This window comes from Ctenopharyngodon idella, chromosome 11 (assembly GCF_019924925.1).
Source record: "Ctenopharyngodon idella isolate HZGC_01 chromosome 11, HZGC01, whole genome shotgun sequence".
Classification (NCBI taxonomy): Eukaryota; Metazoa; Chordata; class Actinopteri; order Cypriniformes; family Xenocyprididae; genus Ctenopharyngodon; species Ctenopharyngodon idella.
In genome coordinates this window covers 17590894-17609012 of record NC_067230.1, presented here as the reverse complement: position 1 = coordinate 17609012, position 18119 = coordinate 17590894, and the positions used below count along the sequence as shown (strand labels likewise).

The 18119-nt window shown below is 38.4% G+C and overlaps 3 protein-coding genes across 3 annotated transcripts; all 3 read left to right on the top strand.

The window, feature by feature from the left end:
• The first annotated feature begins 119 nt into the window (after positions 1–119).
• On the top strand, positions 120–2056 carry rpl37a (ribosomal protein L37a). The gene is made up of 4 exons (XM_051913235.1): positions 120–280; positions 897–1025; positions 1283–1365; positions 1893–2056. Exons 1-4 carry the CDS (start codon positions 278–280, stop codon positions 1954–1956), a joined length of 279 nt encoding a protein of 92 aa, XP_051769195.1. The 5' UTR covers positions 120–277; the 3' UTR covers positions 1957–2056.
• Positions 2057–4808: 2752 nt separating this feature from the next.
• eif4a3 (eukaryotic translation initiation factor 4A3) lies at positions 4809–9609 on the top strand. Its single transcript, XM_051913225.1, has 12 exons — positions 4809–5096; positions 5589–5661; positions 5774–5840; positions 5938–6000; positions 6086–6218; positions 6771–6851; positions 6939–7080; positions 7245–7383; positions 8208–8323; positions 8721–8828; positions 9165–9292; positions 9412–9609. Exons 1-12 carry the CDS (start codon positions 4943–4945, stop codon positions 9426–9428), a joined length of 1221 nt encoding a protein of 406 aa, XP_051769185.1. The 5' UTR covers positions 4809–4942; the 3' UTR covers positions 9429–9609.
• Positions 9610–9833: 224 nt separating this feature from the next.
• On the top strand, positions 9834–16687 carry opn6a (opsin 6, group member a). The gene is made up of 6 exons (XM_051913237.1): positions 9834–12123; positions 13543–13748; positions 15270–15369; positions 15461–15565; positions 15657–15880; positions 16021–16687. The coding sequence occupies exons 1-6, from the start codon at positions 11994–11996 to the stop codon at positions 16525–16527; spliced, it is 1272 nt and encodes a 423-aa protein (XP_051769197.1). The 5' UTR covers positions 9834–11993; the 3' UTR covers positions 16528–16687.
• The last annotated feature ends 1432 nt before the right edge of the window (positions 16688–18119 follow it).

Here is an 18119-nt window from a genome sequence, read left to right as displayed (position 1 = left end):
AATTATATAACTCAATTTAATAAATATAATTTAATGTCTTTATTGTCATTGCACAACATTACAGCGATATTTGAAAGCTGTTACTGCATATTTCTCCAAGTTATTATATATTCACAATTTCACTCATTATTGCACATTATAATAACATTCTGTCGATGTTTCTGGCTGCGGGCTGGAGTTGGTCCTCCGGTATCCCACAATGCGTCACTTTCAGCGCTGGTAAATCGCGCATGCGCAGTTGTTCGGTCTCTTTTGGATCCGCACCTCTTCTGCTAAAATGGTGAGTGTTTGTGGCCCGAGAGAGGAATCTTCAAACATCTTCTCTATCTCACTCAAATAACCCCCTTTTCTCATCACTCGATGTTTGGATGAGTGAATAAATCATTATCGGTGCTGTATATGTTGACGTAGACGATGATAATGTCTTTAAATGTCATTCTGATCAGAAGAGAGTCGCTGCTCGAGTCCCAGTAGAAACACTGACGCTGGTGTTCAAGCTCAGAGAAGTCGCGTCATTTTAACCTGGAAATGATTTGTTCTTTGGCGTGAAGTTTACAGAGTTTGATCAGTATAAAGCGACTGTTAGTGGCTGAAATCAGTTGTGTAGAAGTGTGTGTTTCAATAGTGATTATAGTGCATTTGTAGAACTTGCATGAGTTCATGTCATTCATTCAGATGTTTCTTCATTTCCTCCTCCAGACACTGAGACTGTGTTTCCCTTATAGTGCTGTATAACTCTTATATTAATGTATACATTCACCAGCATTAGATCAGACATTCAACAACAGACACTTAAGTCAATTTTGCAAAAAATCAACAGCTTGAATTAAATGCTTTGCTGCAAATGTCTCCAAAATATTCCACATTTATTGAAATGTTTATAATTTCCTCGTCAGGCCAAGCGCACCAAGAAGGTGGGAATTGTGGGGAAGTACGGCACCCGTTACGGTGCGTCCCTCAGGAAGATGGTGAAGAAGATTGAGATCAGCCAACATGCCAAATACACCTGCTCCTTCTGCGGCAAGGTGAGACGCACAGTCATACATGTTGCATATATGTGCTATTTTTCCTCTCTGTGATTAAAGGGAAGTTGCGCTAGTGTTTTCTTCCCTGTTGTGACGTGTATATGACTGAGATGCTTCGCAAACAAGAACAAATGTAGTTAAAGAAGAGAAGAGCAATGATGGATAATTTAGAATAAACACTGCAATATTCATAACAAATGAGAGTTGTGAGTTTTGATTTCATGGTGACTTTCAGATGTTTGTTTCTCTGTGTTCAGACTAAGATGAAGAGAAGGGCTGTTGGTATCTGGCATTGTGGGTCCTGCATGAAAACTGTCGCTGGAGGCGCGTGGACATACAAGTAAGAGCGAATGTGATTCCTAATTAAAGCTTCTCTTACCCCTTATTCACACTGCACACGTCTGCCTCGCGTCACAGCTCCGACACGGCCACTCTACTCAATGCTGCGTTTCAGAAGCGGCTCGCCACTCAAAATAAAGTCAAAATAATCACCCTGTGTGGACTCCCGCTCATGTCACATCACTAGGATGCCGACGAGATTTGAAGTTGAAAAACTTAAATCTTTTCTTCTTGTCATCAATAAGTGTATTAACTTCATCTGTAGGCTACAGCAAAACAAAGTAGGGCATAGCAGTAAACAATTAAACCAGACAAAATATAACCATTTAGCCATTAAAAACCAAGGAAAACAATGTCTGACAGGCAAGTCTTGTGAATCCAGCCTCTGAAATGCTTCTAGTGTGAGGCGACGCTGCGTAGAGGACAGAACAAAACCTCACCAGAGCCGTAACATGCCGCAGACGTGTGCAGTGTAAATAAGGGGTTATAACGGTGTCAAATGAGTCTAATGTTTCCTCTGTTCTGCAGCACAACGTCAGCCGTCACAGTGAAGTCCGCCATCAAGAGGCTGAAGGAGCTCAAGGACCAGTAGACTGGACTGTGGTTTTGTACAGATCTTCATTTCGTCTCGGACTGTATTTTTCTGTGTGGCTCGTTGGAACATCCCACAATAAACCTGAGTCTGAGCGGGACTTTGTTTCTGTCTTATTTCATTAGAAAACAGTTTGAATTTGCATGATCAGGAGGTGAATTTGCTTTTCTAAAATAAGCTGATTTAATCTCTGAGAATTTGTTGGAAAACTTTCATTGATCAAGGGGAAGGGAATTTGAAAACTGATTCTCAGGACTGGAAAAGTCATAGAAATTTGTGCTCTTTCTTAAATATTATATTAGCTAGATTTGCTTCTAGAGATACAAAACTCAATAACTTGAGAGGTTTGCGAGGTTGTTAATCGATGGTATTTGTTTCTGTTGAATCTGTCAGCATTATATCAACTTTTTAAAAGCATGTTTAAAGGCAGAATTCCTAGTGTAAAAACTACATTACCCATGATGCTGTACAGAAAATTCCACCAATCAGAGTCAAAAAAATACTCTAATACTTAAATGTGTAAATATTTAGCAAAAAACATGAAATATATTGATATCTCAACAATTTTAAATGAGTAGTTTTATATTTCTCCATTGTTAATTCGATTGTGCTGTTCTCAGTGCTTCATGGGATTGTAGTTCTTTCCCTCACTGAAGCTGTTATGTACACAGTCTTGTACGTATTTTTTGTCCAATTTTCAAAACGTTTTCCTTCAAATCAGAGTTTATAGTGTGATTCTGCTCGTAGCTGATTGGCTTGTTTCATGGCTTATAACGCTTTAACAAAGACTTTTTAAAAGTCCCAATGGGAAAAATTAATTGAAAAAATTACACCGCTGAAAAAGTGGATGGATACTATTGCTCTTTGATCCTCGAAATCTAAAATGTCAAAAATCCCTTGCAGTAATCATGAATGACTAGAAAAAAAATCATGTAAAACTAGTTTAAAAGTGATGGAAACCCTGAAGAATGACATCTGTGGGTATAGAACAGTTCTCAGCTGCTAAATATGGTTTTATATGACATGTAAGACAATCAACATTCATAAATATAAATTTGACTGCACTGAAACTGTCGAATGAGAATAAAATATGAGCTGAATAATGACACTATTGTTAAAGAGCAGCTTTAATTGAGTTTTGCAACATTAAGTGTTATTTTCCTGTGAATTTCTGTGAAGCTGTTTGAAATGATCTTTTAAAGAGCTACAGAAATAAATGTGCCTTGATGAAGTGTCTAAATGGATCGAAACTTAAGTGTTTATTATAACATTATCCCTGGTTTCACAGACGAGGCTTAAGCTAGTCCAGACTAACATGCATGTTTGAGCTGTTTTAACTGAAAGCAACTTGTACTGACAGATCTTAAATCATGTCAGTGTCATTGTTTTGTCTCAAGATGCACACCAGCAGTGTGTTTTTCTAGTGTACTTTTATAAAAGCTAATTGAACTAAGGCCTAACCCTGGCTTAGGCTAACCGGGCCTAAGTTCTTTAAATGTGGTTTCAAAGTCAAATTCTTCATGGTAGAAATGTGTCCAGTTTAATAGACTGTACTTTCTGAAAATTGCAATACACCTGAATTGCTTTAAGATCATTTTGAATTGTTTGAACAAAAGCAGACGTAAATATATCAGCTTTATTGAGTTAATGAAACTGATCATAGTCGATAGCATCTAGCTCATTTATCTCATTTAAAGGGTTAGTTCACCCAAAAATGAAAATAATGTCATTTATTACTCACCCTCATGTCGTTCCACACCCTTAAGACCTTTGCTGATCTTCGGAACACAAATTAAGATATTTTTGTTGAAATCTGATGGCTCAGTGAGGCCTGCATAGCCAGCAATGACATTTCCTCTCTCAAGATCCATTAATGTACTAAAAACATATTTAAATCAGTTCATGTGAGTACAGTGGTTCAATATTAATATTATAAAGCGACAAGAATAATTTCGGTGCGCCAAAAAAACAAAATAACGACTTATATAGTGATGGACGATTTCAAAACACTGCTTCATGAAGCTTCGGAGCGTTATGAATCTTTTGTGTCGAATCATGATTCGGATCGCGTGTCAAACCGCCAAACTGCTGAAATCACGTGACTTTGGCGCTCCGAACCGCTGATTCGACACGCTGATTCATTAATGGATCTTGAGAGATGCCTGAAGCCTCACTGAGCCATCGGATTTCATCAAAAATATCTCAATTTGCGTTCCGAAGATTAACGAATGTCTTACGGGTGTGGAACGACATGAGGGTGAGTAATAAATGACATTATTTTCATTTTTGGGTGAACTAACCCTTTAATGTGGTTGAAAATAATGGTAAAATGTGCTAATGTGAGATTTTGTATTGTTGCCATTTTTACTCAACAATAGTAACACATGATAAACCATGAAACAGCACAGCATTATAAATCTACGCCATTATACTATAGAAATGTGTTATTATTTGCACATTTACTATGTTTAAAGGGAAAGCTTAACCAAAAATGAAAATTCTGTCATCATTTACTCACCCTCAAGTGGTTCCGAACCTCTATGAATTTCTATGTTTGAACACAAAAAGATATTTTGAAGAATATGAGTTAACTAAACAGTTGATGGACCCCATTGACTTCCATAGTATGGAAAAAAAAAAATACTATGGAAGTCAATGGTGCTCTTCAAAATAGTGTCTTTTGTGTTCAGCAGAAGAAAGAAATTAATACAGGTTTGGAACAACTTGATGCTGAGTAAATGATGACAGAATTTTCTTTTTTTTGGGTGAACTATCCCTTTAAGTGATTGTGAAATATGATATCTTTTAAATAAACATAATTCGAATTTAAATAGTGGGCGGGAACAGCTAGAGTAACGTCACCGCGCGTCTCGTGCATTGTGCGTCACAGCTGCGACACACGCGGCTCTTCCGTTCGGCCTGTGTACGCGCACAGACGCGCTTTCATATTTTTACTCGTTATTTATATTAAAAATCAATCATAATTATGGCCGCCGCCGCAGCTCCCGTGAGGAAGAGGATCCTGAAGGAGGAAGACATGACGAAAATCGAGTTTGAGACGAGTGAAGAGGTCGATGTGACGCCGACGTTTGACACGATGGGCCTGAGGGAAGATTTACTGCGCGGGATCTACGCGTACGGTAAAAACGCTTAATTAATAATTAATTACTGCTGAAATTCATGGCATATCATGTTATAGAGCTCTATATGAGATTCATTAGGGAGTGAGAGAAGATCTACGCGAACTGTACCGATCAATACACTGATTTCACATTGTTATTAGAAACTGAGGAGATTGTGGGGGTTTAATACAGCGGCCTTTACATCAGATCAACCTTACTGTGTTAAAATCAACTAGTTCAGTCAGTAGAAATTGTTGTTGTGTGTGTGTGTGTGTATATAAAAGATCAAGTCTATGATGTGTGAGACAATGAGAGATCAGAATGAAGTTGTTTATATTCTTGCACATACAAGTTTACTTGTGATATTTGATTAGTACAGCTTTATTGTATATTGTGGGATGTTTATAACTAGGATAACATCCGCAGCTGGACAGTTATGCTCACTAACACAGTACTATTGTAGTATGTAAATACCTATAAATGTTTATTTGAATGATTTACTGATTTCAGGGTTTGAGAAGCCATCAGCCATCCAGCAGAGAGCCATCAAACAGATCATCAAGGGAAGAGACGTCATCGCCCAGTAAGTCTCACAGGTTTTGTTGTAGAGAAATTATGGAAAACTGCTGGACATAATGCAATAAACATTCATTGCTGTTTTTTAAATTGACTAACGCTGTTTGTCTGTTCTCCAGGTCTCAGTCTGGAACCGGTAAAACAGCCACGTTCTGTATCTCAGTGCTGCAGTGTTTGGATATACAGGTACGTTGCGCTTTTCGTTTAACTTCCAGTGAAGTTTTAGTATCATTTATAGTCTTTTAAAGTATATATTTCCACAAACAATTTCTTGTTTTACTAGGTTCGAGAGACTCAAGCACTGATTTTGGCTCCGACCAGAGAGTTAGCAGGACAGATCCAGAAGGTGAAGATTTAGAAAACACGTTTATGCTTTGGGTGTTTTTTTACTCTCACGTGTCTGACGTGATGTCATTTCCTCTGTCCTGCAGGTGCTCCTGGCGTTGGGTGACTACATGAACGTTCAGTGTCACGCCTGTATCGGAGGCACAAACGTGGGAGAAGACATCAGGAAGCTGGACTACGGGCAGCATGTGGTGGCAGGAACGCCCGGCCGCGTGTTCGGTGAGTTTAGCGTTTATTTCCTGAGGTAAATGTGACGTTATTTTGTTCTCAAGCTGTTTTATTGACGTCTTTCCATGTTTGAAACACTGATTGAACAATGCATTCATTTCAGTAAGTTGTTCTGAATCTTTCAACATTACTTTTGTTGTTAATGCATGTTTATTTTTGTGCTGTAACTTGTAGTAAAGCAGAAGAAAAGACTCGTGCTTGTCGCTTGATTGACAAAATACGTAACGAGAGTGATTGTGTGTGTGAATTAGTCATATCGTCTCTCTATTAATTGTGAAGCTGTGGGTTGTAAGTAGTTACTTCAAAAGTAGAAAAATATATGCTATAACTTTTGAGCTTAAGCTACTTTAGTGATAAATCACAGGTCAGTGTTGACAGCGAGTTTCTGCGCTCCTCTCTTCGTGTCTGTTTTTCCAGCTTAGTTTCTACTAGATTTGTGCGTTTCTTTCTCACTGTACAGAACAATCTTATTTCAAAGGAGATCATCCTGTTGTGGCCCTTTAATCTACATGATTCATGACATAAAATCTCGTTCTCTCTCAGACATGATCCGCAGGAGGAGTTTGAGGACTCGTGCCATTAAGATGCTGGTGTTGGATGAAGCGGATGAAATGCTCAACAAGGGTAAAGAGTCACGCAGTACTTCAGAACGCATGAGATCACGTGTGTGAACCTGCGAGTGTTTGTGACTCTTAAGTTTCGCTTCCGCAGGTTTTAAGGAACAGATTTACGACGTGTACCGATACCTGCCGCCCGCCACTCAGGTGTGTCTGATCAGCGCCACGCTGCCACACGAGATCCTGGAGATGACCAACAAGTTCATGACCGACCCCATCCGCATTCTGGTCAAACGGTGAGAGCTTGAGGTCATTCGTAATGAACAGGGTTAACAGCACATTTGTTTTGACTGCAGTGTGTATATGACGCATAAATGGGATGAGTTTAAAATATTGTGTACGTGTAGCTGCTCTGAGAGCAAACGTCACGTTGAGTTGATGTGTTTTCGTTTGTCTGCAGTGATGAATTGACACTGGAGGGGATCAAGCAGTTTTTCGTGGCTGTCGAGCGAGAGGAGTGGAAGTTTGACACACTGTGTGACCTGTACGACACGCTGACCATCACGCAGGCCGTCATCTTCTGCAACACCAAACGCAAGGTCAGGGTCTGCAATACACCACGCTACACTTACTCATCTACTAGAAGTGTTTGGCAACTAGATGTCCAGCATATCTGGTAGGGGTGGGTCAGTATGGTCAGCTAGTTGTCCAACAACCAGTTGAGTGTTTAGTGGATTAGCCACTCATTAGTCATCAAAATATCCAAAACATTCAATCTTCATGAGCAGACTTTTTTCCTGTTTTGTGAGCACTATGAGAGGTTATGTGATGTTTTCATGCACAAAACTACATAACTGGTCAAGTTTGGAATATTAAAACAGTAATATTGTGAATATTATTACATTTTTAGAATGGATGTTTTATGTGAATATATTGTAAAGCATAACTTCATATTGCGTTGTATTGTTCAGGATTCTTTGATGAATAGAAAGTTCAAAAGAACAGCATTTATTTGAAATAGAATCTTTTTACTGTCACTTTTGATCAGTTTAATGTGTCCTTGATGAATAACAGCAAATCATCATATTAGAATGATTTCTGAAGGATCATGTGACACTGAAGACTGGAGTAATGATGCTGAAAATTCAGCTTTGATCGCAGGATATAAATTACACTTTACTATATATTCACATAGAAAACAGCTGATTTACATTGGAATAATATTTCACTATTTTTACTGTATTTGATCAAGTAAACACAGCTTTGGTGAGCAGAAGAGACTCTTTCACAAACATTTAAAAAATCAAAACTTTTGACCTGTAGTGTATTTATTTTGCAGTCGAATGCTGATGAATCAGTGTTGATAATGTAGTTGTGCTTTTGTGTTGTTCGGTTTTGTTTAATTTCTGCCGTGTGTTTTCAGGTGGACTGGCTGACAGAGAAGATGAGGGAGGCGAACTTCACCGTGTCGTCGATGCATGGAGACATGCCACAGAAAGAGCGAGAGTCCATCATGAAGGAGTTCAGATCTGGAGCCAGGTAAACTCCAAAACTGATGAAAATCACTATTTTCTAAACATGTTATAGATCTTACAGAACAATTCATCCGTGCAGGTTTCATTTTTTTTAAAATCTTGAGCTTTTAATGTCGTAACTGGATCTTTGGTGACGTATGCAGGATTCTCCAATCATTTAGTGCACGTTAAGCCCCGCCCCTACCAGCTCACTCATCTGCATACACTTGAGAGCCACGCCCACACCTCGACACTCAATCAACAACTGATGCACAGAACCAAGCCTCGCCTTACATTTTTTCTGTTATACAATATGGATATAATACAATAGTTACATCGACTTTAAACACAGTCGACAGGAAGCAGATTAATGTCCCAGAAGTGTTTGAGATGGTAATCTTTCTGCTGTTTTTCTCGTGCAGTCGAGTGTTGATCTCCACAGACGTTTGGGCCAGAGGTCTGGATGTTCCTCAGGTTTCTCTCATCATTAACTACGATCTTCCCAACAACAGAGAGCTGTACATCCACAGGTACGGACACAGATCTCGGTCTCTCAGGAATGAATGAATGAACTCGTTCGCTGTAGACACATTTGAGTACAAACATCTAGAGCAGGGTTACTAAAGTTGACTAAAACTAAAGCATTTGTTACTCAAAATAAGATATAAAGGCCCATTCACATCAAGCACAATAATTAGTTTTAAAAGTTGTTAATATGAATATAAAATGGATTGTATGATGAAACACAACAAAAAATATAAAACTAAATCAAACTGTTAATAACTGTATCTCAATGATATTAAAATAACTGATCTAGACAGATTTGATCATCAGATGTGAGTTTGAATTATCGTGTCTCTCGTCAGGATTGGTCGATCGGGTCGTTATGGCAGGAAGGGTGTGGCCATCAACTTTGTGAAGAACGACGACATCCGTATCCTCCGTGATATTGAGCAGTACTATTCCACACAGATCGATGAGATGCCCATGAACGGTGAGTCTTCATTTCACATCTGCAGGAATGTGTTTGTGACATGAATAAATGAGTATAACGTTATCAGAATGTCGAGGTTTAATCCAGATTATCGACTCTCTTGAACTCTTGTGTTTCAGTGGCCGACCTGATCTGAGGGCTGAAATACTCCAGCACAGTTACAGTTTTGCTTTCATTTGGATCTTTTATTTTTCATCTCTTGTAATTCTTTTTATTTACTCTTTTTATGTAGTTTGAGCGTGCTCAGATGTGACAGGAGTTTGTGTTCCTGCACTTCGTTGGGTTTGTAAATAAAGAATCTTTGTGTCTATCTTTGATCTGATGTTTCTTTCTAATTATTTTCTTGTGTAAACTGAATTAATCAAAGGTTCTGACTGAACTGCAGTGTTTGGCATGTGAAATTTAACAGTCAACCCTGAATCATTGTTTTTATCTAAAGCAGTGATAAAAATGGTGATGTTGGTGTTAAAACACCAACATCCAACAGTTCGTAAGAACTTCAAAACACTTCAGATTCTTCATGTTGGTTATCAGTCATATAACAAAACCACCATCTATGAGTCAGTGTTTCTACAGTGGCGCACGCTGACACTGATTCATTTACTTCTTTGTGTCAGTAGTTCTGCAAGTCTAAATGGTTCAGTTCTGTTGACCCATCTGGTCTATTAATGCTTTCATTCATTCAGAAAATCCTTCAGTCTCAAGGTGAATGTTTTAAACACTAAAGCCACACGTAAGAGACTGAAACAGTCTACGTTTCATACATTAATGGAACATTTTATCGCTTTTGTGTTGTAGTGAATATCTGACACACACACGTCTCTCAATCCTCTTAGAAGGTTATTTACAGCCGATGGCAGATTACATTCATTGAGCGACAGATCTGGACTGACTCATAAAACCTTGTGAAACTCTTGCCTGTGAACTCCTCGCCTTTTGGCAAAATTCATTGTTCTGACACTGAAATAGGCATTTTTATGTTCATACCTGTATGTGTCTTCAGAAAAGTTTCTATTGCATTTTATTTTCATCTTACCTATAGATAAAGTATAGTAAATAATTGACATAAAACGTTGACATTGACATACTAAGTCATTTGAGATTAAAAGTCGTTGACAAAAACTTCGACTTAGTCAATTACGACAAGAAGTTGAAATTATGACTGAAAAGTTTTAATTATGCTTATTTTGACTGTCATAATTTTGTCTTTTTATGCCATAATTATGACTTACTATTTATGTTATAGTTGTTTTGTTATAATTAAGAATTACACCTATAATCGGGCTTCCATAGTATGAAGTCTAACAGTGTTTAATAGACCGTCAGGGGTAGCCGCTGTATTTCTGCTTTTCCATAACTCACATTCAGAGACCAGAATTTGCATTTAATTCATTTCAAATGATCTTTTATTAGGCTGAAATGTGAGGTTTATCATTTTATAAAATTTATTTTTGTCAACTTGAACTGTAAAGTTGTTTAAATCATAGTTTATATTTATTTTACAGTTTCAGAGTTTGCTGGTATGACAATATTGCCATTATTGTTTTCTTTATATAAAAGATGGTGTTATATAAACGAAACCCTTACAACAGTAATGTTGATTATTTGGATACTATTGAATGTAAATCTGTAATGGCTTTAAAATTTATAGGGTTAATAACTTTTAAAACTCAGAAATGCCATAGTGCCAAAGTAAAATGAGTTGCGAATGCTGTTTCATGTCAGTTCTGACTCACTTTTCCTCTCCTCTTAAACAAATTGGTTCTATTAAAAGTGGCTTTAAACAAAAGACTTCAAACTGTGTGTGTGAAAGTGGTTAAAAGCCCATGAACATGAGCACTCGCTGACACAAACCAAATCAAATAAAAGGAGAAAGGCTCTTGATTCCGTCACTCATATATTTTGAAAATGATGGTTTCTATTTTTGTCACTGGTGTAACTGTAAATAACCAGCCAGTCCATCACTGCTGCTCATAGTCCAGTCGGTTTGTGCTCCAGACATCAGTGATTTACTGTATGCAGCATGTAAAGCAGAGATTATCCTGGAGCCGTCTGCTCTTCACCAGATCCTCAACTCCTTAACCATCAGATCCGATTAGTCAAGAAATGTCTCCCACTGACCGGCCAGCGCACACGTCCATCACGTCAAACACAGTTAACAGCGTTGATTTTCACCTGTAATCACTCAGGTCATGACTAACACTTTCTGCCTCATTTCAGGATCATTCCCACTAATAACTGAAGAGTTTTTGCTCCATCAATCACATACTGTTAATCACTTTAAGTTAGTTTTATTTTTATATTTTCCATTTTTATTTAAATTTTAGTTAAAGTTTTATTTATTTATTTATTTAAAGATGGCTATTTAGTTTTATTCATTTTTTCATTTTAATTTTAGATATTTTAGTACATTAAGTTAATTAAATGAAAATAAGAAATGTTGCTTTGGCAATAAACTTGAAGCACTAAAATTATTAAGTGTGTGTGTGTGTGTGTGTGTGTGTGTGTGTGTGTGTGTTGCTCTTCTGACTGAAGGTGGATTAGCTCGTGTAACGTCACATCTCTCCGGTCGGTATTTTTAACCGGATTTTCCGAGTCTCTCAGCGGGAGAATCGACGCGCTTTAAGAGCAGAACGGCCGTTAAAGGAGCTGCAGGTAGAGATTGTGTTATTCATGACTCTATAAACGCTCAGGAATCAGTATGTCTGTGCAAAACCCGCTTCAGGTGGTGAACATCCCCTGGAGGAACAACAACTTCAGCCTGATGAGCCGCGACCCGCCGCTGTCCGACCAGGGAGAGACGATCATCGGCGTGTACCTGCTCGTTCTGGGTCAGGCTGTTACTTCAGTTTACTTCTCTTCATCGTTTTTACCTCTCTTTCACATTATCAGCAACTTTAGATCAGTGAAGCGGGTTTGAAACACTTCTTATCGATTATTCTTTGTCATGTTTTCAAAAATCTGACAGAGCAACCAGACAAAATACAAAGCAAGTGTTATTACAGCTAGTTTTAAGGATATTTTGTAGTATTTTCTCGAAAATAACACAAAGATGCTTATTATAATGTTATTTGCAGTGCAAATGTTGTCTTATTGCTTTTGTATTAAATATTATTATGCATTATATTCCTTCTTTCTTTATTAAGTCCAGTAGCACAAACTGGGGTCCGGAGCCCCGAAAAGTCTAGAAATAAATGTTAGAAAATGAAATAAATTAATAGATATTAAAATAAATAAATGATTACACTTTATTTTACAGTGTCATTGTTACGCATGTTAATAACTAGAAATTATGCATAATTACATGCAGTTAACCCTAAACCTGCAGTTAATTATTATTACTCAGTAATTAAATGTATAATTACACTGTAATACTGAAACCTTAAAATAAAGTGTAACCCTTTATTTTAAGGTAAAGTACTTAAATTCAAATAAGTACTGAGTAATATAATTAACTACTTGTACTTGCTGTAGTGTTACGTTATAGGTTTAGGGTTAGTTAATTGAAATTATGCATAATTTACTGTTATTACTATAGTAAGTACATGTAGTAACGTGTAACTGCATCAGCTTAAAATAAAGTGTTACCAAATAAATAAATTAGATTAAAATAAATAGATAAATAAAAATGTGATTAAAAATATTAGTTATTAAACTGTTAAATAGATTAAATTAGATTTAAATTAATAAATAAAAATAAATAATGCATTACTGTAGTGAGTCGAAAAATATATATAATAATGTAACAATAGATACTCATTTTAGATTCATAATATAAATTTTTGAGTGTATAAATTGGGTGTTTATTAGAGATGTGTTTTGAACGTTAGGATGGGGTCGCTCACATGAGGAGGATTGTATTTGGGATCCGTGGATCTAAATGATTGAAAAGCGCAATATAAAGCAATATTAGCATATTGGATATAAAGTTGAATTGTTCTAGTTAATGTTTTTTCTGCGTGACTGTAGTAATGAACACATGGATTAGAGCAGCTCAGGTCTGAGATCTTCTGTGTCCTGATGGGGGAGGAAATCCGTCCGTCTGTCTGTCTGTCAGGGTCATTAGAGTTAATCAGCACTAGTTCATCAGTGAAGAACAAACTCTTTTATACCTAAATATTATTATGTTTCTTGCCGTGTGCTGGAGATGGTCTTCAGTGTCCCATAATTCTTGTTTGAGAATCTTTGCATAAAGTAATCCTCGTCTCATACAGAGTTACGTGTGTGTGTGTGTGTGTGTGTGTGTGCAGGTTGGTTGTCGTGGTTTGGGAACAGTATCGTGATCTTCATCCTGTTCAAGCAGAGATCTTCTCTCCAGCCCACCGACTATCTGACGCTCAATCTCGCCATCTCCGACGCCAGCATCTCCGTGTTCGGATATTCCCGAGGAATCCTCGAGATCTTCAATGTGTTCAAGGATAATGGATACCTCATCACATCTGTGTGGACGTGCCAGGTACAGGAAGTGGAATTATGGGTAGTGGGACGAGCATCGTTAGCCAACTTTATTGTGTATTAAAGTGGTGGTTGATTATGATTTGACTTTTTTAACTTCAGTTAGTGTGTAATGTTGCTGTTTGATCATAAACAACATCTGCAAAGTTACGACGCTCAAAGTTCAATGCAAAGAGAGATATTTTCTTTTACAGAAATCGCTTTTTAAGGCTGGTAGGGACTACAACGAGCTTCTTCCTGGGTTAGTGACATCACAAACCCTAAAATTTACATAAACCCCGCCCCCGAGAACATGCAACAAAGGGGGCGGGGCCATGTTGGGCTGCTTTAGAGAAGAGGAAGAGTTGTTGTAGTAGAGTGTTGTTGACATGCCGTCATTTTACACCGGACTGCTTCACAAACGAGGGTCAATTCAACACAAAAGATTAACATGACGGCACATGCTAGTGGATGAGTTGAATCAACTCCACAGCAACTACATAAATTTATCCACTAACCATTCAGAAACGTCTAAAAGTTGTAACTTCTTCCTGAGTCTCTCCATCAGTGTCGACTCCGGTTTGAACAATGTAAGGCTGAACACCGTTACTGACAATCCTCATTTTGGCTGCGTGAGATTCTCCAGCTTTGTTGTTGTTGAGCGACCGAAGCGTGAGCCGTTAAAGCTCCGCCCTCTTCTGGAAAGGGGCCGGGAGCAGCAGCTCATTTGCATTTAAAGGGACACACACAAAAACGGCGTGTTTTTGCTCACACCCAAATGTGGCAAATTTGACAAGCTATAATAAATGATCTGTGGGGTGATCCGAGACACAGATTTTTTAGAACTATATCATTATAGTTATCCGTGGTCTGAACGGACATTTTGAACTGTCGGATGTTTGAAACCAACATGAGAACGAAAACAAGCACTTATGACAGATCTGGAGCTGATGCTTTAGTATATAAATAAACTCTCTCTATATGAAACAGCTGAAGTGTTAAAATCACATGTGGTGTTTTTACAGATGATGATAATGGATGTGAGATCTTTCTGATTCTGTCCTGTGAACACGTGTTGGTCAGTGTCCGTGTCGAGCGAGAGTTTAAACCCATTAAGGGCTTCTGGACTGAAAGCCGGTGAATGAGGGTCTCATTGAGACGTGGAGGTGTGATCGGAGCTGATTCTGTGTAACTCACATTAAAACACCATTAACTCATTTCATAATTGCCAGTGTCTGTCATTAATTCAGTAAAAGGTAATTTCAATCATTTTATGGCTGTCATCCACATATCTGTACCCTTTTATGAAGCCAAACTAAATGGATATTCAGACTTGTGAAAAAAAAAGTAGTTGTATTGTGTTTAATTGTTAGAGACACTGCAAAAATATGTTATTGCAAAACTAGATGTTAGAAACCAACACGCAAAATGGATATTCAGACTCGAAAAGCAGTCTAAGAAGATGAAGATGCTCTATTTCTCTGCAGCTCTTGCAGATGAACTAGTTCACTCATTTCTCCATGCTTCTGCTGTTGTCTCTCAGGTGGACGGTTTCTTCACGCTGGTTTTCGGTCTCGGCAGCATCAACACGCTCACCGTCATCAGCATCACCAGATACATCAAGGGATGCCATCCGAGTAAAGGCAGGAACATTTCCATTACAGCTGTGACTTGACGTCATTAATTCCTGAGCGATTCTCTGTTCTTATCTGAGCCGCTGTTGTTTGTTCACAGCTCACTGTATCACCAACACCACAGTGATGATGTGCATTATTTTCATCTGGCTCGGATCCTTGTTCTGGTCCGGCGCTCCCATCCTGGGCTGGGGAAGCTACACAGGTCATAACAACATCATGTGAAGATATATACACACACACACACACACATGTATATGTATGTAGAAAAGCATTTGTTTCTCATTGTTTGACAGATCGAGGATACGGCACCTGTGAGATCGACTGGGTCAAAGCCAATTATTCCACCATCCACAAGTCCTACATCATCTCCATCCTCATCTTCTGCTTCTTCGTCCCTGTGCTGATCATGCTGTTCTCGTACGTGTCCATTATAAACACGGTGAAGCGAGGCAATGCCATGTCAGCGGAGGGCGACCTGACCGACAGACAGCGCAAGATCGAGAGAGATGTCACTATCGTGAGTCTGACTTCAGCCATCGCTGAATATATATATATATGTGTGTGTGTGTATCATATCCTGCACTGACAGTTTCTCAAAGTTTTTCTTGTTCCTGATGAAGTTCAGGTGTTAAAATCAATAACATGTTTGTGTCTCAGGTGTCCATTGTGATTTGCACGGCGTTCATCCTGGCCTGGTCTCCGTACGCCGTGGTGTCCATGTGGTCGGCGTGGGGTTTCCACGTTCCGAGTCTCACCAGCATCTTCACGCGACTCTTCGCCAAGTCCGCAAGCTTCTACAACCCGCTCATCTACTTCGGCCTGAGCTCCAAGTTCCGCAAAGACGTGAGCGTGTTGCTGCCCTGCAGCGGCGACGGAAAAGACACCGTCAAACTGAAACGCTTCAAAAAGATCAAGGGGAAGGCGGACGGCGCGTCACCCGGAGCCCCGCGCCAGCGCTTCAGGCCCTGCGGCGAGGAGAACCGCGACTTACAAAAGATCGAGAAAAAGTACCATCCAGGGATAGAGCCGGCAAACCCCGCCCCCAGCCCGGACTCAGGGGTGGGCAGTCGTCCCGAGACTCCGCCCCCTGCCATTAAACAGGTGTTCTCCATCGACGTGCCCGAGCCGTCAGACACGACCGAGTCTGAATGCGTCAGACTGTAGATCAGGCGTGATCACGACCATTTTTCTGTTTTTGATTTTTATATATGAGCGACTTATGAAATTTTATGTTAATGATGTAAGCAGCATGAAAAGCTATTTTTGTAAATGATGGATGTAAATGTGAAATATTGTTTTTTAACAACTGTGTACATCAGCATTAATAAAGAAAGTTTTGTGTTGACATGGTTCATCACATTTTTTACTAAACCCTGTAAAAGCGAAACATTAAATTTTAAACATGACATCCACCATCAGAGAAAAAAACTTTCCGACAGGTTTTTTTTATAGAGACTTTGCTTGCAATCGACCTCCGATACTCTCTCTTATTTTGAAAAAGTACTTTGTACTTACATGAAAAAAAATACAGTAATGTATAGTAAATACTATAGTAAAGTACTTGAATTAATTTGTTGTGGTAATTGTATAGTTTCTGTGGTAATATAACAACTATAGTAATATAAACAAATTACCCAAGTTTTCTACAAATATAGGGTATATTTTACTACAATACACTACAGTTTACTGTAGTAAAAACTAAAGTATGCTACAGTATTTATCACTGTTTATCAGTTCACTGTAGTTAATATTACAGTATGCTGTAGCATTCATTAACAGTGTTGTAAATACTATAATATATACAGTATACTACAATTTACTATAGTATGGTGCAAAAACACTACAGTATTTACTATAAATTAGTGTTTTTCGTGTGGGTTAATATACTTACAACATTCGCCATTTTGTCATTATCGTGTGACCTACCAGCGTCAGTTGCGTCGCTTCACTGCCATTCACAAATCTTCTCCCGTGGCCTCATGGGATAGTAAAGTGTCCATCGTATCGACTTTATATAATCATATGCACTCTTCAGAATCTCGTCGGATATAGTAGCTCATTCTGGGACTTTTTGCCTGCTGTTGGACACTTATTTTCTGCTACGATATAATAGGGAAGTAAGGTGATTCCGGATGCAGCCGCGTTCGCGCCTTTTATGTTTGCAGCTAATTAGGCTAATCATTCATTGACGTGATCAGAATAAAATTACATTTAGAACTAGACAGTCGTACATTAACGCACTGAACACAAAACGGAGCCAAAGACCTCTTTAGATTCAGCAGAGATGGATGCATTTAGGGGACTGATATTGTAATGAGATATTTGGAGCCAGACGTGATCTATATTTCATGTTTTTGGCGTCATTAACAGGATGCGTTTGGCACAGTCGCTGCTCTTCATTACATTAAACTGCGAAATAACCTTTCAGCCGCTGTGACTCATTGGTTTAATTCTTAGAGCTGTAGAATATTTCAGCTCAATGACACTTTAATTTACATGCATTTTCATTTTCAATTCGCTTTTCATTTACAAAAGTCAATTACACACTCGTGTGGTTTCAAACCCTTGTTAGCTGAATTTTCTCATTATTTCTTACCGCGTTCTTTTTTAATTTACGCAAAGACTTTTGATTATTAAATGACAAACATTTAGTGTATTTATTTCTGTGATCAAAGCTGAATTTTCAGCATCATTACTCCAGTCTTCAGTGTCACATGATCCTTCAGAAATCATTCTGATATGATGATTTGCTGCTC